General features: G+C 41.2%; 1 protein-coding gene across 1 annotated transcript in view; it reads left to right on the top strand.

The window, feature by feature from the left end:
• COL4A4 (collagen type IV alpha 4 chain) overlaps positions 1-21189 on the top strand; it is a 94371-nt gene that overhangs the window by 46616 nt on the left and 26566 nt on the right. The window contains exons 22-34 of the mRNA XM_023759461.1: positions 514-586; positions 1815-1921; positions 3980-4163; positions 5528-5596; positions 7277-7384; positions 7852-8070; positions 9890-10051; positions 11384-11554; positions 12206-12349; positions 15503-15610; positions 16471-16652; positions 17470-17533; positions 19911-19985. Coding sequence (XP_023615229.1) covers positions 514-586; positions 1815-1921; positions 3980-4163; positions 5528-5596; positions 7277-7384; positions 7852-8070; positions 9890-10051; positions 11384-11554; positions 12206-12349; positions 15503-15610; positions 16471-16652; positions 17470-17533; positions 19911-19985 — 1666 coding nt within the window. The remainder of the gene's footprint in view (positions 1-513; positions 587-1814; positions 1922-3979; positions 4164-5527; positions 5597-7276; positions 7385-7851; positions 8071-9889; positions 10052-11383; positions 11555-12205; positions 12350-15502; positions 15611-16470; positions 16653-17469; positions 17534-19910; positions 19986-21189) is intronic.

Raw genomic sequence — 21189 nt, 5'->3', positions numbered from 1 at the left:
TCAATATCAGTCTCTTTAATCACAAACTCACCTCTAAACCTGTGCCTTTAGCTCTAGTGCCAGCTGCTCTGGTTAACCTACCCCTCTCCTTTCAATTCTACATTACAAAGCCCAGGATAGTTAAAAAACTTTTTTTAATTATACATTTTTATTTTGAAATAAAGTTTTACTTACAAGAAGTTACACAATCATACAGAGAACTCCTGTGTACCCTTCCCTGAGCTTCCCCCAATGAGATCTTACATATCCCTAGTGCATTGTCAAAACCAGGAAACTGTGACAAATTTCTATTGACTCGGGTACAGACCTTGTTCAGATCTACCAGCTTTTACATGCAGTTTGAGAACCTCAATTTTTAAAGGTAGGACCCACCTCATAAGGCAAGAAGGAGAATGAGACCAAGTGTGCCAATCTAGAATCCAGAACAGGTGATTAGAGGGAAAGAAGAGAGAGATTAGAATGACTTTGACCCCTCACAATTAAACTTATCTGTTGCTATTATTTTTCACCAAGGGAAAAGCTGGTGCCCCAGGACCACCTGGCAACAGAGGAGAAAAGGGAGACATGGTTGTAGCAAGAGTTAAAGGTGAGCCTAGTTGATCACTTAACTGCCATCTTCTGAATTAAATATGAACCATCCTCTTGCAGTAATTTCCCCTGTGACCACAGATTGATTCTATAACCAGACTTAGGATTGTTGAGATTTCTTAAAAAATACTCTCTGTCCTTTATTTACTAAGTCATGTGAATGTTGAACTTCAAATCCTCTGTCTCTTATTTGACAACATAAGTGCTCCTTTAGTCACATTTTCAACTCTTTATTGTTGTGAACTTGGGTTTGAAACAAGCCCTCCTTTAACGTGCTTAGAGTTTATTCACTGCATTGTATTATCCTGTATTAATCAAGAGTATTTTGGCTGTAAGTGACAGAAATCCAGCTTGAAATACTTTAAGAAGAAAAAGTAATTTATTGGTATCCTATCTGGTTTGGCTCAGTGGATAGTGTTGGCCTGCGAACTGAAGGGTTCCATATTTGATTCTGGTCAAGGGCATATGCCCAGGTTGTGGGCTCAACTCCCAGTAGGGGGTGTGCAGTAGGCAACCAATCAATGATTCTCTCACATCATTGATGTTTCTCTCTCTCTCTTCCCTCTCCCTTCCTCTCTGAAATCAATAAAAATATATTTTTTAAAAAGTAGTTTATTGGCTAATTAAACAAAATTTGAAGGTTAGATATAGGGTTTGCATAAGACAACTGCATAGGAGACTCTTCCTCCTGCATCTTGCATATTTAATGAAATATGTTATTTGCACTTTCCCCCCAAGATTAGCTTTCTCTAGGCTATGGTACATGTCCCAGGCAGCTCCAAGTTCTTACAACCAGATATAAAAGAGAGCTCTATCTTCTCTACTCTAGTTAGAAGAAAAAAAATTAGGAAGGATTGGACTGGCCTGGAGCAAGTGTCCATGGATCATCTCCCCGTTCATGATGGCCAGGAGATAGAGGACCATGTTTGACATCACACAAGCAGGGGAAGATGCTCTTGTGATTGGCATCTCCATTCAGTACCTCCTTGTCAGAATGGGAAGAGGGATGTTTCCCAAATAGAAGATTCAAGGGGTTGGCAATTGTCATTCTCCCCTCTGACTTTTGCACAGTTGATTTTGTGTGACTTAGTCAACTGGGACATTCCGAGGGATCTCTACTAGCTCACAGAGAGCCAAGGTCAAGCCTTTATCTTTAGTCCCAAGTCTTCCTCTACTTCACCCACTTCTGATAAGAGCTTGAATATCTTTGTGGCGTTTGTTCCCAGGGCGCAAAGGAGAAAGAGGTCCTGATGGGCCCCCAGGATTTCCAGGGCAGCGGGGACAAGACGGTTGGGATGGACATGCTGGAGCAATCGGGGATCCAGGACCCCCAGTATGTATAATTATTCTGCTATAGAATTTCACTTTCTTACATGGGCACAATACATCTGTTTTCCTCTTCTCAACTTAGAAAGCTATAACTCAGTAAAATATTAATATGCTGGAAAACAGAGACACCTTAGATTCATTCCCACAAAAAGATGATTATTCTAAAAGGTATGGATGGCATCATTACAGATGGCCTAACATCTTGAGTGACATTTCAGTCATAACAAGACTTTCTGTCTCTATGTGTCGTTATTATGGTGGTTTCCCCCTTTGTATCTTCAAAGCCCCTACTGATTTGAGACCTGTTCAGATGACTGTCAGGTGAAGGATAAAGCACAGGTCTTGAAAATTATCTTGAGTTCTGTCCCCTCGTGAAGTAGCAAGCAAATAAGGATAAACTAGTGCAAATCTACTGAACTAATGTATTGGCTGATGGAAAATCCATTGATAAATGATATTTCTGCATTTTTCAATCATGTTTTAGATGGAGGCCATGTGTAGGTAATGAAGTTCATAAGAAAAGACTGTAAGACATGTTTCAACGCTTTGGAATTTAAAATATCTTGGGTATATGAGGTATTTTTAATGTATACAGAGTCACAGAAAGTGCGCTAGATGTTTACTCATAACAGTAGTCTTCTGAAGAGCAATTATCTCCCCAGTTTTACAGTAAGGAAATGGAGGTTTAGGGTATGTTACTAAGGATATCTATTTATCAAGTAGGCTAAATAGGAATGAAAAGTCCAGTCTGCCTTATTCCAAAGCATGTGTGACTTAGTCAATTGGGACACTTCCACCAGTCTATGTTGTAATAGAGAAGAACCATGTTCTGATTTTATAGGAGCTCATTCAGAAAGAACACATGTGAATAAGAGACAGAAGCTTAGAAATCAGGTTAGATAATGTTTCTGGTCTTTCAGCTGCTTTCAAGTATGTGAATAAACTCTACTCTAGATTTGATAGTCCCTATTTAATTCATTTTTCCACCTGAGAAACTGTTTAGAATCTGTGTCACTGAGTGGCAATTTTCATCGTGTACACTAACCTACTTGTGTAAAATCAAAGTATATTTACAGATCAAATGGGAGAGGAATTTCTATTACAGCCACTGGGGGGGAGGGTTGGCATGGGGAGTGGGTGTGGTGGTCTTCCTAGCTTAATTAAAACAATTCAGACTCACAACACTATTATATATCATATTTGAGACCAGACTATTCAGAAGGATAGAAGACAGGGCCATCAACTTGCCAGTAGGACAGGGTCAGGCATTCCTTGTGAGTGAGAATCCTTGCAGCTGGGCATTCGGTTGGGGTGAAGGAGATGAGAGCCACATGTGGCAGATGTGTGAGCAGCCCTGACTTGAAGGCTTCATTCTCCATGAGAGCTGTTATCTCCACAGCACAGCTTGTGGGGACCCCACAAGGAACGTGGCAATTACAGGAGCCACCACTCAAGGTCTTTCCAGTTCTTCCAGACCAGATGCAAATGTTGCAACTTGGGTTTGATGTTACCATAAGTAAGGTTGCCTAGTAATGTGCTGACATGCAATTTTTATGGAGTTTCCAGAGAAACAGAACTAGACGGTTCCAAAGGTCAAATTCTTATGCAGGAGGGGAAAGGATTGGTCAGCCTTTGTCCACAGACATGGAGGGTGATGGAGACTATCCCTGTGTCTTCTCATAAGAGTGCAGGAAAACTATTTCAAATGTATAAGAACTTACCCAATTCGCAAGCCTACTACCTCCATTAATTTACTTATTTCTGTATTTTATTATACTTAAAATAAAGAATGGTTCCATATAAAATTTCTTATTCTGTTTTTAAATGTCACAATCATATAACTCTTTGTGTTTGAGGCATAAGACACCCCCCAATCACATGTATATGTAAATATGTATATAAACTATTAAGAGGAATCTAAGTTAATCAATGTAAATTCTATTTGCTATTGAGTCCCTTTCTCCTGGAATTATGAGCTTTCTGCATGTGTTTCATTAGCCTATGACAATGACTACTTTGAGTTCATGGTTTGGTAATTGATTCATGATGCGAATATTCCCAGGGGGATCATGAAGATGCAGGCCCAGGTGATCAAGGAGTTCCTGGACTGCCAGGCCCCCCTGGCAGAGAAGGACCAAGGGGGCCTCCAGGACTGGGATTTCCTGGTCCACCAGGACAAAGGGGGCAACCAGGAGCCCCAGGCCACCCAGGCGAGAGGGGCCCTGTTGGTGTGAAAGGTCAAAAAGGTAATTTTGAACACTTTGTGTGACAGTGTCAAGTGAAATCACAGAAGGGAAAGTGGGCCTCTCTTCTGGGTAAAGTTATAGCTATGGCAGAACCGCTGAATAAAATTCCATCAAGCCACTGTTCAGATCTTGAATAGTGTCAAACAAATAAAAGCATTACAGCACAATCAATATTTAAAACAAATTCTTAAAATGCCTTTGTTGCTTTGTTTGGCATATGAAAGTTGCCTTTCATGCATTTCTCAGTATCAGCTTATACAGTCTGACCATATTCAATGACATGTATTCAAAAATATCTATTTTTATAATATTTTTAGATAAGGCAGTATATTTTAATAAAAAAAACCACTAGTGTTTCATTAAAAAAACACATCATATTGTCCCTGGAAACCCATTTGTAAGCATTCCAGGAAGAAAAAAGAAAGGATTTTAAATATATCTGACTGTTTTGTAAATTTCAAACAATAAAATGATCTGCAGTTTGATAGCTGGAAACTTTTTAAAAGGTTGGAAAATATTTAAGATTTTTTTTTCTTTTGTAATATGTACATATACATTGGGCTACACTGTTAAGTGTGAAATTTCAGAAGAAACTAATATCTTTGGTTCTTGATTTGACAACATAGAAAGGCAAATACCTTGGAATTCAATAAGGTTTAAAATCATGGTCTGGGGCCCATCAGAATAGAACATTATTTTCATTCATCTCATGTGTTTTTGAGTTGAGAGCATGTGAACTAATACATTATGAGATATTATTTCTATGATAAAAGAGGAGCATCCCATTTTAAAGGACAAGAGAACTCAGAGGCACAAGCTTGGAGTCTTATTTTCCTCACTGATTAAAATGGGGGATGACAATAACCACATTGCAAGGACATTAGGAAAACAAGAGACCACCTATTTATAGCACCTGACCCACAGCGGCCCTCAGGACATGGTAGCTGTTATTAATATCCTGCCCAGTAGCTTTATTTGCACAATCCCCCCACATCCAAACTAGGAGCTGAATCTTCTGAACTTAGCATGGGTACTGGCTGCGATTTCATGATTCACAAAGCTTCTGATTTCATGGTATTCGACATCTATGGGCCTATAAATCCAATATTTATTCTGTGTTATTAAAACGGATCCTTCTTGGAATCAATATTTTCTTAGTCCCCCTATTTTTATAACTGTTTAGATTTGAGGACAGGTTTGCTAGAATTTGAAATAAAAGTAGTGCAAGTGAACTATGATATTTTTGTGGCTTTTCCTTTGAATTCTACATGTACTCTATGAAAAATATATTGATCAAATTGTCATTGAGATTTACCGTTTCTTGGCCTATCAATTATGTGAATACTAACTTTTTTTCCCCCCAGGTGATACAATTTCTTGTAATGTCAGCTACCCTGGGAGGCCAGGCCCTCCAGGTTTGGATGGACCTCCAGGTATGATCAATGAGATGTTACTGTCTTACACATTCTCCAGAATAAAAGACCTGGCAAGGTAGATAAACCAAAAGCAAACCCACAGGCAAATAAGGTATTTCTAAAATTATTATAAGGATTTGAGTGTCTATGGGAAAACAGCATTTGTAGTCATTCACATTGGGTCTCTAGTCTGCTGGTCTGGGCACATGGCAGGTGGGTTTTTCATATCTCTGTGCAACAAAATTTATCTTGATTTGATCACATGCCAGTTAAAATGTTTGCCCTTTGAGAGTATTAAAATGTTGTCTTCTTTCTTATCCTGTGTCCCAAGAGTCAAAAATGATCATTCATTTACTGATTATAAGTGTTATTCTATTCTGCTTTTTAAGAATCCCCAGTTTGACCAGAAGCAGTGTGAATAATGCAATACCTACACCCGTGATTGCACTTTCATGAAACGCTTCATTTGAATCAATCGCTTCTTTATAGCTAAATCAGGCCCTAAATCTATATAAATGCCTAATTCTCTTTTATTTATTCCAAATTCACTTAAATTGATCCATTGAGCACTAGCATAGCTAAAGGTAACCTTTCTTGTCCTACATAACAAAAGGTATTTAAAGGTTGAATGATGAATGACTCTCTATTGCTCTCTATAGCCAATAGCTTTTGTCAGAATAGTGTTGTGTAACAACCTCCAAATCCAGTGGGCTACAAAAACAATATTTATTTTCTCTGTTATGGGTGTGCAGGTGGGTGGGGCTCAGCAGATCTGAGATGCTGTCTATTGGCTTGGTCCCTGGCTCTAGTCCAGATTCAAGTCTGTGACATCAGGTCACTGTGGGGCCAGCATGTGATCCTCTTGTGTGATTGCAGAAATGCAAGAGGGCAGCCCAGCTTTACAGGCAGAGTTCACTCCTCTCATTGCTCCATGGTTGTTAATATCCTATTGGCCAAAGCAAGTCACAGGACCATGGCCCAGATCCAAGCAAGGAAATGACACTCCACCCTGCACAAGACAAGGGCCAGGGTGGGGAAGTATAACTCTGCATCAGTGGAGAGAAGCATTGCCGGTTGACTGATTGAACATTCATTTCCACATTTACTGATGCCTTGTCATAGATGGATTTAAAAAGTTAATGATTACTTTCAGCAGATTTCATCTCAAGGGAAGTGAACACTCAAACTTGTTCATGATTTGAAGGTTATTTTAGCTGAGGTATCTCATAGTAGGAAATCACAAGAGGTTAAAAAAAACATGCCTCAATTCCTTTTGCAGTGCTTTTGGCTTATACTTCATTCCAGGGCAAATGCAGTAAGATGCAGGGAATAGATTTGGCCTTTACTCTGGTTGTCTTCTCATCAGGCCACACACCGGCCACCACCTGTCTTCCCACAAGGACAGATGTGCTTGCATATTTGTATTTGAGACCCAGCAGGGGAAGGTACCAAAAGGTTCATCTGTAGGGTGGTGCTCATCCCAAGGGCTTTCAGAAGAATCCTTCACAGTTCGGCCTCTGAGAACGAACCTTAGCACAATCACTGCCTGCGAAATACTTGTTCAGAGCAGGTGACTTGTAAAACAGTTATGTAACCCAGCCTAGTCCACATCTCCACTGCCATCAAGTAGAAATCTCCTTATTTTGTTCTCACTTGATGTGCATCTTATGAAGTCCATGTTTCTTTATTATCATTTAGGTCCAAAAGGATTTCCAGGTCCTCCAGGTGCTCCTGGGCTGAGGTGTTTTGATGGGCAAAAAGGTCGACCTGGCAAACCAGGAATATCGAAAATACCTGGTCCACCTGGTAAGGGAAGTGCTTTTCCTGAGGAATGTCGTGTACTTCTAAAACTAGACAATCTTAGTGAGGAAATAGCCCTGGGATCCCTAGATGAGGGGGACATGGTTTTTATTGATACATTGAGCCCTTAGCGGTGTTTTGTTAACTTTTAGGTTATGATAGTTTTGTGAGTTCTCAGGGCTTCTTTCACTTGAAGCAGGAGTGATAGGTCGTTACTGGTCTATTATATTGTGAAAACTGCTCAGTCCAGAAAGACAATTTGCCAGCGAATGCAAGCAATTGGGGAGACATCATGGGCTTTTAGGAATTACAAAATCACAATAAATTTCCCTGCCAAAGGTGGTAAATACAATACCTATTAAATAAATACCTTTGCATGTTTTAGAAATGTGTTTTCATCAAAGCAGTAGATGATATGTGCACAGGTTCTACGTTTTTACATTTAACAGTTGAAACCATTTTTTGTTCAATAGGTCTCCGTGGTGACACAGGCGATCCAGGTTTTGAAGGTGAAAAGGGCTCCTCTCCCATCGGGCCCCCAGGCTCTCCTGGTTCACCTGGAGCCAGTGGTCAGAAAGGAATCCCCGGAGACCCTGCGTATGGCCACCCAGGGCCCCCGGGAAAGAGGGGTCCCTCAGGAATGCCAGGGTTGAAAGGCCTCAGAGGCCACCCAGGACATCCGGGGCCTGCAGGTACGAGGCTGCTCCGTCCCTGTGTCTATACCTCCAGCTCAGTTCTGGAACCAGTCACGGAAGAGCAGTTAGACGATCTTGACTTAAAAATCGGGAATATAAAAATGTCACCCAAGCATCTTCCCTCCTATGTGGGCATCAGTTACATTTCATTTGTTGCCTTTGCATTTTATCGGTTGTTTTCAAATCCAGAGCAGCTCACTGTGGCTCAGTCAACCCAGTTAGATTCAGCAGCTACTGGACTCTGACTGCCTGCTCTGGACTCCGGGCAGCACCAAGGAATAGGGGCTGTGTGGCCTGCCTGCTGCCAGTGCCGGGTTGAAGGAGAACAGGACAGACTGGGTGAGGGAGGAGGGAGAATAGCTCAGGGGAGGAGCAGTGTGAGTGGGAGTCTGGGAAGGCTCCTGGGAGAGCTGGGGCCCAGCCGAGCCCTGGCAGACCAGACTAACAAACACTGCTCTGGTCGAGCCAGCATTGTTAGGTGGGAGGGCAGGGGAGTAAGCCACATTCTGTGTCCTCAGGGAGCTCACTTGGTAGTTTGTAAGTCAAAATTCTCATATACAAAAATCCAATCAATTGGAAAGTAACAACATATTATATGAGTCAATGAAAATACTTTTGCCTTGATAATCCCACTATCTCACTTGCGAAAATGTATCTCAGGCAATGTTCAGCAGAATATGAAGGTTAATATGAAAATACTCTTGTATGGTTGATCCTTGAACAATGCTGGGGTTAGGGACACTGACCCCCCCACCCCCCTGCCACACACACACACACACACACACACACACTTGTGCAGTCAAAAATCCACATGTAACCTTTGACTCTCCCAAACTTAACTACTAATAACCTACTCTTGACTGGAAGCCTTATTGATAACATAATCAGTTAACACAGATTTTATATCTTGCATATATTTATGTATTATATACTATATTCTTACAATAAAGTAAGCTGGAGAAAAGAAGATGCTACTAAGAAAATAATAAAAAAGAGAAAATACACTTATAGTACTTATTGAAATAAATTATGTTTGTAAATTGACCTGGATAATTCAAACCTGAGTTGTTCAAGGGTCATCTGTAGTAGTATTCACAATAGAGAGTTAAGTAGCATAGACACACACACACACACACACACACACACTCAAAAGAAGAAATATTATTACCTATTAGCATTAGCAATTAAAATTATATTTGTAAAGATTACAACAAAATGGAAAACATTTGCAGATTAATATGCAATGTGAAATAATCTAACAATTGACTGTGCACTGTGACTACTACTTTAAAAATGTAAACATCTGAACAGAAAATGTAAAGAAAACATGGAAAAATAAATTAGGTTTTTTTGGTTGGGCTGTGGAATTATAGGGGGTTTGTTTTTCTCTCTGAAGATTATGGCACTGCCTTTTCAATAAATAGAAATTTGAGAGTTCAAGTGATGAAATATGTTACGAAATGCAAATTGTTACAGTGCAAATTGGGTTTGTAAGTATTGTGGAGTTTTGGTGTGAAGCCTGCTGCAATGTTAGAGGTTAACTAAAATCAGGAAGAATCCCATAGTTTTTCAATTTGCATAAACAACTTCTTTGTCGTCTATATAACTTTATCAAGTAACTCTTTTAACCATGCACAGTTTTCCATTCCTTTGGAGCTCATGTTCTATGAAAAGAAAATCCATTCAGAGACTTAACTCATTTGAGCACAGAGCCAGGATCAAAACGCTGGCTTCCGGTACTGATGGGCCCAAACTCTGGTAGGCCATCCATGTTGTTTTATGCCATGAGTGTCACAGATGGATTGTACCATTCCAGGGCCAGCTGGCATGCCCGGAATCCCAGGTCTCAAAGGCCCGAAAGGCAGAGAGGGAAGTGCTGGGTTTCCAGGTGTCCCCGGTACACCTGGCCATTCCTGTGAAAGAGGCGCTCCCGGATCACCAGGGCAACCAGGACTCCCCGGGGCTCCAGGCAGTCCAGGTAAGTGTCAAGGATTGTGAAGGTCCTGGGGCTTTAGCTGGCTTACAAAGGACTATGCTTGCTGTTGCTCTTTCACGGACACTGGAAGAAGCAAGATTCCTGGGTAAGAGAGGAAGAGCTTCCTTATTCATGGCACAGAAAGTAGCATGAGCTTCCTGTTGGTTTGTGTCATTTCCCCACCTCACCCAAGTCTCTCTGTAGCAACATAGACATAAGAGGTGCTAGCTAGATGCCGTGCACACAGCTGGTTGCAGTACCTGAGAGGAGCTCTGGGCCTGGGGAACCACTGGTTGACATGCCTGTAAAGCAACCTGCTTTCTGCACCGGGGGAGGTGCTATATCAGCATCAAGGTTGCTCGCTGCAAACATAACCTTGAGAAGTAACCCAAGTAAAGAGCAGTCAGGACCTTGTGTCCGTGGCATACCCGCCCAGCAAGACCTGTAGGAACTGGAAGAGACTGGAGAAAGAGTGATTCTCAACACAAGGTTCTAGGGGCTATCTCCAATATGATCTTCATTTCACCATTCAGATTGCCACCTGTTATGTAAATCCTATTGTGTTTATCCAAATGCAGGAATGTGCCCTCTCATAGGATCAACACGAGATTGAGGCAAAACCTGCCGCTATAGCTTTATTTCTAGCATCAGTAATATCAGATGATGTTGCTCTGATTTCTACAATTCTCTCATCACAGTTAACATCCTGATCAAAACTCACTGGGTCATAGCTTCCGGAAGGACCTGGAAAGTTATCTACCCCCAAGACTAAATACAGATTACATTTTGGTTTTTAGCCCCTATCCATTTCCCATACAAAACTTTTTATAATATTCACTCATGCTTCTTACTGGGGACTCTTTCATCAAGTAATAAATATTTGAAATATTTCTGCCCTTCTTTTTAGAAAAAACTAACAGCCAGAAAAAAACATAATTGTAGAATGATGGAGAGTTGCTATTTTATTTTAGCTGATAAACATTGTTTCACTTTAGTTTCCTTGGCCATAGATACGCAATTTAAGCCAACATGACTATTTTTTTAAAATATATTTTATTGATTTTTTACAGAGAGGAAGGGAGAGAGATAGAAAGTTAGAAACATGGATGAGAGAGAAACATCGATCAGCTGCCTCACGCACATCTCCTACTGGGGATGTGCCTGCAACCAAGGTACATGCCCTTGACCGGAATCGAACCTGGGACCTTTCAGTCCACAGGCCGACGCTCTATCCACTGAGCCAAACCGGTTTCGGCAACATGACTATTTTTTTCTGTCTGTGTGTGAAGCCACTTTCCAGCTGCCCTACACTGCGGTCTCTGTGCTTTGTCTCAGGTGCCCCCGGTTGGAAAGGACAGCGAGGAGATATGGGGCCTCCTGGACCAGCTGGGATGAAGGGCCTCCCAGGAGACCCGGGAAGGCCAGGGACAGATGGACCCCGAGGACCGCCAGGAATCCCAGGCCCCTTTGGGGATGATGGGCTACCTGGTCTTCCAGGCCCCAATGGTGGGTAGCACTTCTTAATTATTTTCCTCATTTTATAAATGTGAAACCCACTGCTAAGTGAAGCCTGTTAGGTGTGACCATGCTATAGAATGTTCTGTTATATGAGCCCAACTTTGTCCTGCCCTTGGGTACATCTCCTTTCTTCTTGTCCTCTGTATTGATATTTCCAGTAGCAAGATGTTTGGGTAGATGGGGTGTGAGGGCCACAGAATCCATAAACCCAGTTCTGCTCAATGAACTGGGTAGAACTGGTAAATTATAGGATCAGGGCTAATGTGTTTCTATGTTGGATGGATCCTCCTCTCTCCAGCCCCGTCCCTCACACAGTTCTCTGAAACCATTCTGGGATCATGCGTCAAGGTTGTTCACTGCAAACATAACCTTGAGAAGTAGCCCAGGTAAAGAGCAGTCAGGACCTTGTGTCCTTGGCATACCCGCCCAGCAAGACCTGTAGGAAGGCCTAGACTTGAGATCTGTGGTGTGGGAGAGCCCAGTTATTACACAGCGTGAGGCTGATCATGGCTGCTCACCTTCAGCGCAAACTCAGAGTCAGGTGGGAGTGTGCATCGGGTGGACATTGGGAATGCCGATCTAGGAACCACACTAGCCTTTGCAACGTTTTCTTAAACATTCATGCTTTTATTTCATCAGGACCTCGGGGGATGCCTGGCATGCCAGGTTTTCCGGGAGAGAGAGGGAAGCCTGGCCCCGAGGGACACCCTGGCAGAAAGGGAGAAGGCGGAGAGAAGGGCTGGCCTGGCTCCCTGGGAGACCAAGGAGTGAAGGGTGCCAAAGGTAAATGCAGTGAACAGCACAGGCATGCAACACAGGTTTGCTTTCGATGTCTGATCACAACCCATGAATATGACCTCTGAAAAACAAAACGGGACTCTCCTGCAGCTTGGATTCCCCCTCTTCCTCTTGATTCCGTGGTACTGGTTTTATTTATTTATTTATTTTTTTGTGGTGCTGGTTTTAGAATTTCAAACAAAATTCAATTCCCTTCCCTCTCAATCTTATTACATAAAACTCCGGTAAATGAATTGCTCTGTTAATAGAAGAAAATGAACAAGTGCTTTGATTTATAGCTATTGGGTTTCAGAGAATTGTCTCATCTTTTTATTTTTTTATTTTTTTATTTTTCATTATTTAAAGTGTTATGTAAGTCTCCTTTCCCCCCCCATTGACCTCTCCCCAGCTGCCCCCCTCCCCGTCCTGCCCAGAACATGCCCTCACATGCACACACACACCCCAATCTGTGTCCATTGGTTATGCTTATATGCATGCATACAAGACCTTTGGTTGATATCTTACCCCCTCACCAACCACCTTCCCTCATAGGTTGGACAGTCTGTTCGATGCTTCTATGACTCTGGTTCTATTTTTGCTCATCAGTTTATGTTGTTCATTTTATTCCACAAATGAGTGAGATCATGTGATATTTATCTTTCTCTAACTGGCTTATTTTGCTTAGCATAATGCTCTCCAGTTCCATCCATGCTGTTCCTTCTTTTTTATAGCAGCGTAGTATTCATTGTGTAGATTTACCAGTTTTCTAATCCACTCATCTGCTGATGGGCACTTAGGCTGTTTCCAAATCTTAGCTATTGTAAATTGTGCTGCTATGAACATAGGGGTGCATATGTCCTTTCTGATTGGTATTTCTGTTTTCTTGGGATATATTCCTAGAAGTAGGATTACTGGGTGGAAGTTCCATTTTTAATTTTTTTTTCTTTCTTTTTTTTAATATATATTTTATTGATTTCTTACAGAGAGGAAGGGAGAGAGATAGAGAGTTAGAAACATCGATGAGAGAGAAACATCAATCAGCTGCCTCCTGCACATCTCCTACTGGGGATGTGCCCGCAACCCAGGTACATGCCCTTGACCGGAATCGAACCTGGGACCTTTCAGTCCGCAGGCCGACGCTCTATCCACTGAGCCAAACCGGTTTCGGCACCATTTTTAATTTTTTGAGGAAACTCCATACTGTTCTCCACAGTGGCTGCACCAGTCTGCATTCCCACCAGCAGTGAAGGAGGGTTCCCTTTTCTCCGCATCTTCTCCAGCACTTGTCCTTTGTTGACTTTTTGATGATAGCCATTCTGATAGGTGTGAGATGGTACTTCATTGTCATTTTGATTTGCATCTCTCAGATGATTAGTGACTTTGAGCATGTTTTCATATGTCTCTGGCCTTGTGTATGTCCTCTTTAGAAAAGTGTCTGTTTAGGTCCTTTGCCCATTTTTTGATTGGATTGTTTATCTTCCTTTTGTTAAGTTGTATGAGTTCCCTATAAATTTTGGAGATTAAACCCTTATTGGAGCCTTCTCACCTTTTAAGAAAGGGGTGCAGGCAGACTCTTGGCTCCCAGATTCTGTTTCAATTCTTTTATAAATAAAATAACCGTTTTTTGTAAAGAGCCAGATATAAATATTTTAGGGTTTGCAGGCAGTATGGTCTCTGTTGTAACTCTTCAACTCAGCTTTTGAGGCATGTAAGCAGCCAGAGACAACACGTAAAAAACAAATGATCTGTGTTCAAATAAAACTTTATTTATGGAAATGGAAAGTTGAACTTCAATTAATCTTCACACAGAATAAAATTTTATTCTTGTTTTGGAGTTTTCTTCCAATGATTTAAAAGTGTAAACACTGACCATGGCTCATGGATTGTACAAAAACTGGCAGCAGGCCGGGTGAGGCCCTGGGGCTGGAGTTTGCAGCCTTGAAATGGAAGGAGTTCACTTTCATCTGGTTCTGAGTTAATCTCCCCCGAATTTCATTTAAAGTAAGAGTTTTCAATACAAAAATATTGAATGTCAACTGTCATTGAAAAATAAAAGAGCTTTTATTGGTATAAAAATAAAAACTTTGCGATCACTGGTTTAAATGCTCCCATCCATGTTAAATATTTACTTCCACCTCTTAGCCTTGAGTCTGCAGTGAGGGAAGGTACCATTTCATTTCCAGTGTTGAGAATGAATGCTTGTCAATTCTCAGCAATGAGGTAAACATCTTAAAGCCCTTTGGGCAAATAGCCTCATAGTTCATTCAAAAATTACTTTTACTTCTCAGTTGATTGAATCTGCTATTATTTTGTTTTATTAGCCTGTAAATTATTTATGCAGAATCAGGGAACCAGAGTCAGTCTTTGCTAGCTGAGATTGAGTGGCGTTTGCTGTGCTGTCATGCTACACAATTATCCCACTAAAAAGTAAACAATTACGTGAATGCTAGTGATGTGCTGATAAACTGGCTCTCCAGACTAAAATTGAAAACAAGTGCCATGACTTGTAGTGATTGCTGATCTCATGGCATAAATACTCCCGCTGTGGCATAAATAGTCCCAGCGTGGCTGGTTTAAAGCTTCCAAAATTGTTGAATTGTTAATAATTGGTTCTCACCAAGCTGGTAGGAGCCCACTCTGATGCACTTTACAATGGACAGTGTTTATGAAAATCAGGCAGATATATCATTTGCCCTTCCTACTTTTTGGAATTCTCTATGTAGAGAACCACATTAAGATAAGTGTCTGTTCTTTTAATGTGAAGGAAATAATAGAGGGTGGCTAGGAAGGGGAAGATAGGGAACTGGAAAATATGAGATCGGCAATTCACATTTTATAGGATTAAGAGCCATATTTTAGACCTGGAACTTTGAAAGGCTGTCTTTTTTCACTGAAGACAGACCAGCCTGGTTGAATTCGGCAAACCCTCACTGAGCACTCGTCCACCAGACCCTGTTACTGGACCCATTGGGAGACAAATATAAAAGGCATGGCCAGTCCTTCAGGAAATCAACCAGCGTGTTGCTCCTGTGCAATCCGTAAACATGAATACAGTTTAGTAGATTAAATGGGGATTTGCAAACTGGACGTGAAGTGACAATGGAGGCCTCACGTGTGTGGTGCTTGTTTGTTTTGCTTTTGCATAATTAATATCCAAAGGAGAGAGAGGACGCCCAGGAGATGAAGGAGAAATGGCTATAATTTCCAAGAAGGGGGAAACCGGGGAGCCTGGACCTCCTGGAGATAATGGATTCCCAGGAGAAGAAGGTAAACACTCATGTTTTTGAACCATATCAAATAAGTTAACTTCACAGATCGCTCAAGCAAGCATGTATATTAGGCAACTTTCCCAGTAACACTGAGACTAGGAAAGGTCGTTTTTTAGACAAACATGCGCACTAGTGAATTTAATGGTTTTTATTTTCTATGCTAGAACTTAGCTGAAGTTCATATACATTTATAGATTTGGATATTCCAAAGTAGGATCAATCCTGAGATACACATAACATATTGTTCCAGGGTTAAAGTACCCCTGTTTTTGGTGGCTAGTATTAAAATGAAGAGCACAGAGATGGTCCAAGTCATTTTGACCAGCGCTTCTCAAATTTTAATGTTCATATGAATCCTCTGGGACGCTTTTGTAAGAGGCACATTTTGAATCAGTAGGGCTGGGCCGACCCTGCCTTTCTAACCAGCACCCCTTGCCCCATGCTGCTGGCCTCAGAACCAGCACGCAGCGAGGATCTTGACCTCCACATTTGGGTTCTCTTTTCCAAGTTCACACTTAATCTGCACGAGACCTGAGTTCTTGCCTTGGCTCTCGCCTTAACTAGTTGTTAGGGATAAATGTTTTAACTTCTCTGAGTGAGTTCTTCTTCGTTTGTAAAACGAGCTTGTTGGAGCAAATAATCCTGCTCACTGGCTCCTACCTGGGACATCCTTGAAGCTGTTCCTGGGCAGTGTTTTTCACAGGCAGGCCGCTGAAACCAGACACCATCACATTGTGATTTAGGGCAGGAATTAGGATTCTCAATCCCTTTGGCTTCATCTCCTAAAAGTAGGACCAAGACCCTCAGCCTAGTCCAAGAATTCCTCCGAATTGGTTCTAACACTTCTAACTCCACCAGGTGATAAAGGCCATCCTGGGATGCCAGGGAGAAGAGGGGAGCCAGGAAGACACGGGCCACCTGGGCTTCACAGAGGAGAGCCGGGTAGGGATGGGCAGCCGGGGCCTCCTGGACCCCCAGGCCCTCCGGGCTCACCGGGGCTCAGAGGGATCATTGGTTTTCCGGGATTTCCAGGTGATGAGGTAAGTGGCTGCTGTTTTGGGAGGGAAGGAATAATAAAACCTTCTGCTCTCAGGGTGCCGATGAGTCATAGTTTGCCAGTGGACATCATAGCCTTTTCACTGGCTTTCAGAATTCAGGGGTTGGCCAAGGGAAGAATGGAGACTTCCAGAAGGCCATGATGTAACTATGGTTTCTGACCAGTGCCTGCTTCCCATGACATAGGTGACCAAGTCACTTACTCCACCTACTATCCCTGGCATCGTTATAACAGCCCCATAGAGACTTGCCTCATGACTGCTGGTGTACTAAAGAGTCATCTGAGAGATGATTGCATCTACAATTGCAGATATTATAGATTTTGCTGTAAATACATTGACTTGGTCCTTATAATTATGAGTAAAATACCCCGTGAGAAGCCAGGAGGTACAATAAGTGTAGTAGCCTATATCACAACTCTAAAATGTATAATTCGTTACAAATAGACTTTTAAAGTTTTGGGTATGAAGCGATTTCTAATTATATTTTATTTAGTGTCAACTTGTTCATTTAAAACTTAAAACTCAAGTTATGTAATGCAGTTACTGTTTTGCAATCAAATATAGAGAATTGGATGCTACCTGTTGGTATTGATACCTCCAATTCTGGAGGAGTTTTATCAACTTTTGAAAACTAGATACATGTAGTCATATGCCTATAATGCATTTCCAAATTTCTTTGCCACTGCAAATTATAAACACCAAATTGGTTATGGAAAATTATAGCTGGATCATGTCATGCCTGTGTCATTTGTGTGTGAAACCCAATTAAGGTTTTACTTCTGTTTCATCAATCTATCAGGGTGAGCCGGGTTTTCCAGGGCCCCCGGGACTTTCAGGAATTGATGGAATGAGAGGACCTAAAGGTATGGTTTGGAAATACAGCAGCCAGCCATTAATCTCATAGTCCTGGGTGTTTGTAACATTGGGAGCAAGTACCTTTTGCATGAAAAGCAACACACAGTCAAACAAACTGCAACACCCACGGGTTCTTTTTAGACTCTTCTAGGAAGTCAAACACTCAAAACCCAAGCCGTCCACATTTGTCATCCGGACCTGAGAGCATCAGATAGAAAGCAGCAAGCCTGCAGGGCACACCAGGCTTCCCCCTCAGGGAGTCCTTGCAGCTGTCCTTGCAGTGACCGTAGCTTTATGAGTGACAGCTCAAGTGCAAGGAGACCGGATCCACACGGTGCACACTGTACCCTTGGCTGAGAAGCCCAGTGCCCCGCTAAGGCCTCCACAGGTACAGCTTTTAGAGTCTCAGCTACAAGAGCCACAGTTCACAAAGGCCAAAGCCATGACTTCCCATCAGGTGTTAATAGTTCACTTAAGAATTCCTGGGCCACATGTAATGTACAATTGGGTTATGTTTTACCATAAGCCAAGGGTCAGCAAATACATATTTTTCAAAGGGCCAGGTGATAACTATTTTCAGTTTGTGGTCTCTGTCACAACTGCTTGACTGTGAATAAAAGCAGCCATAGACAATACACTGGGTCGTGGCTAAGTGCCAATAAAACTTTATTTACAATAGAAGCTACAGGCCTTAGTTCACCGTGTGCCTTGTAACACAATCTACATTCTACTTTTATCATGTTTCCAGGAAACAGAAATAGAAAGTTGACCCAATGTCAAAAATGCCCTTAGAGAGAGAATTCATTAACCCTTTCTCCATAGAAACAAGCAAATAAACAGAAATCAGGCTATCTTACAATGTTTGTATAAAACCTTTAATATTTTTTACTGTTTTTCTATACTACTGGGTTAGTATTTCTTCTAAACCATTGTGTTAATGTATTTTAAAATCTACTTTAAAATGATTCACCTTTTTAATTCCACTCTCTGTGAATTCAGAGGTTTGATATGAAGTTAGATTATATTTTAATACAGTTAAAAGACACACCTTTAAAAATGTAAAATACTAATTAATAAACCACCTAAAAATATCTTCCCCTATTCCAATGATACATGCTTTACCCTTTGACAGATACTACATAAAGAATATGCTGTAAAAACAGACCGTGCACACATTTATTCAGAAAGAATTATATAGCTCTCTTCTTCTTCTGAAATGGTTACAAAAAGGGAAGTTTTCATATTTAACTTTTGACATTTTATAGCTTCAGGATTCAGAGCTCACTCCTCTTCTACTTCCCTGTAAATTTATTATAGTCCCTTTGCCTCTCTCAAAGTACAAGCCTGCTTCTTATTTCCTTCATGACTGTATTAGGCCACATTTGCTAGGAACTGAAATGTGATCGGGTACCTGGAGCGAAAGGTGTCTCATGGAGCCCAGAGAGGAGACCAGAAGCTGACAGAACCTGGCCCTTAGCAAGTCATGGTTCTCTCTTGAGACTTTTCTGCCATTCTCCATGGTCAGTTTTTCACTTACCTGCCTACCAGCTGGTTTTCATCGCTCTCTATTTGATATCTTTTCCGGATCTTTCTGGAAATGTTTGGTTGCCTTCCAACATGCTCTATATCAGGGTATTATGATAATCTACATCACAATAATCTTTTTGCTTTCTGCCTCAATAGCAACTACCTCAAATCCTCACTTTTTAATACAACTTCTCAAGGAAAGATTGGCTGACCAGGTGGGCCAGATTCCTACTGTTCAAATAATTAGCCACAATTATGAGTAGTGTCAGCTGGGAGAGCACCTTCTACAAGGTGTTGGTGTCCTGTGTCTGGAAGCTTTCGGCAGCAGTGTGGAATAGCTCTGTGGGACTGTGGGAGTCACTGCTCACAATGGCCTTTGACTGTGCCACCTCTTGTGAAATCATCAATCAAGTGTGACTTTGTGATTTTGTTTTTACAAGAACACTAACTTGAGCTTCCTTGCAGAGAGCTTGAAATGTGACAACAGCAGCTGGAACTGACAATTTCTTTTTGTTTCAAAAACACAATATCAGGATATAGTCACACCATGCCAAGGAATTTCTTAAATAGATGCCTATATTTGAAACTATTTTAGGCAATTTAAAAATTTAAACTTATTAAGATTTATAGTTTCCCATGATTGTTATCAATTATAAAATTGTGTGTGTATTTAAATACTACATCTTGCATCTAAGTTTCCATTTATTCTTATGTAGAAAAAGAAAATTTTTTTTCAAAAATCCTTTCCTGGAATATTTGAAGATAGACTATAAAGACAAACATCAGAGAAGTTATTAAGTTACTTGTATGAGGCAAAATTAAATTCTCTTACATAATGTTATGTGCATTTTATTACAGGAAACAAAGGGGATCCTGCAAGTCAGTTTGGTCCACCCGGTCCAAAGGGTGAGCCAGGCAGCCCCGGATGTCCAGGTATTGCTACATATTTTTCTTATTAATCCAAAAAGAATACATTTGGTTTGAAAACTAGAATGATTACTTTATCCTCTGAGTCAGCAATGATTATGTTAGTATTTTCTTCCTCCTTTGCCACTAAGACACATGTCAGAAGGATTATGTACAAACACAGCATCGCATCCCTGGCTGAGAAGGACACTAGGATTGTACCCCAGGGACTCACAATCTTTTCTAACCATGGCTCCCAGGACCGATGATGTTGACATGACAATACAATCAGGTGTGCCCAGATTTTGACAATGATTATTGAAGCAACTGAAACTTGGACTAGTTTGCAGTCTCTCTAATTAAAATGATACATCAGCAATAACCACTCACACTGAGTACAGCTGCAGGTTCTCATTCAGCCCTTTCTTCCCTACTCAGAAAGGCGTATGTGAATGCCAGTGAGCTATCACTGCTAAGATATTGCTAAGATATCACTGAATTGCTACGATATCACTAAATTGCTCATTTAGGAAATACCAAATTTACCAAAAACCAAACCAAACAAATGTAAAACCTCATCACCAGTGACAAATCTAAGTTCTTCAAAATAGTACCTTCTTTGTCAGTAACAACGGATGTATAATCCCTCTGAACAGACAGATCAGTGAGTTCTTGCCCTCCAGTCCAGGAGGCTGTGGTTGACTACAATAGATGACCTGCAGCTGACAAAAGATGCATGCTCTTCCTTAGTCATTCCACCACAGGCATTAATCTTAAGTCATCAATCAGACAAGTGTACAGAGATGCGCCCACAAGGATATCCACTGCATGGAAAGAACAGGTCCATCATAGATGGTTGGTTACATAACCTGTCCGCTGTCATTCTGCTGACAGTGGCCAGGTTGGAAGCCAGGTTCGTATTTCGATGGGTCCCTTGTAAATTAAAGCCTCTCATATTAATATTTTTGCGCACTATCTTGAAATTCTCTCTGGCAATAGGCATATTTTTTTCCATAGAACAGAAAGAACATCTGAACAGAAGTTTATGGGACATTTTATTTCTTGGTTGTTATACCACATGATTGCTCAAATGGAAGTCTAACAGAAAAACTAGCGATTACAATGTTTTCATCTCGTACTCTCTTTCATATGGGTCTTTCACCTCCGACGTGATCAAATATAGTTCATATTTTAACAGAAAGGTATAGCCTAAGTGTACATTTGGAGGAGA

Source organism: Myotis lucifugus, unplaced genomic scaffold (genome assembly GCF_000147115.1).
Source record: "Myotis lucifugus unplaced genomic scaffold, Myoluc2.0 scaffold_3, whole genome shotgun sequence".
Taxonomy (NCBI): domain Eukaryota; kingdom Metazoa; phylum Chordata; class Mammalia; order Chiroptera; family Vespertilionidae; genus Myotis; species Myotis lucifugus.
Note: the sequence above shows the minus strand (reverse complement) of the source record. Positions and strands in the feature narration are given on the sequence as shown.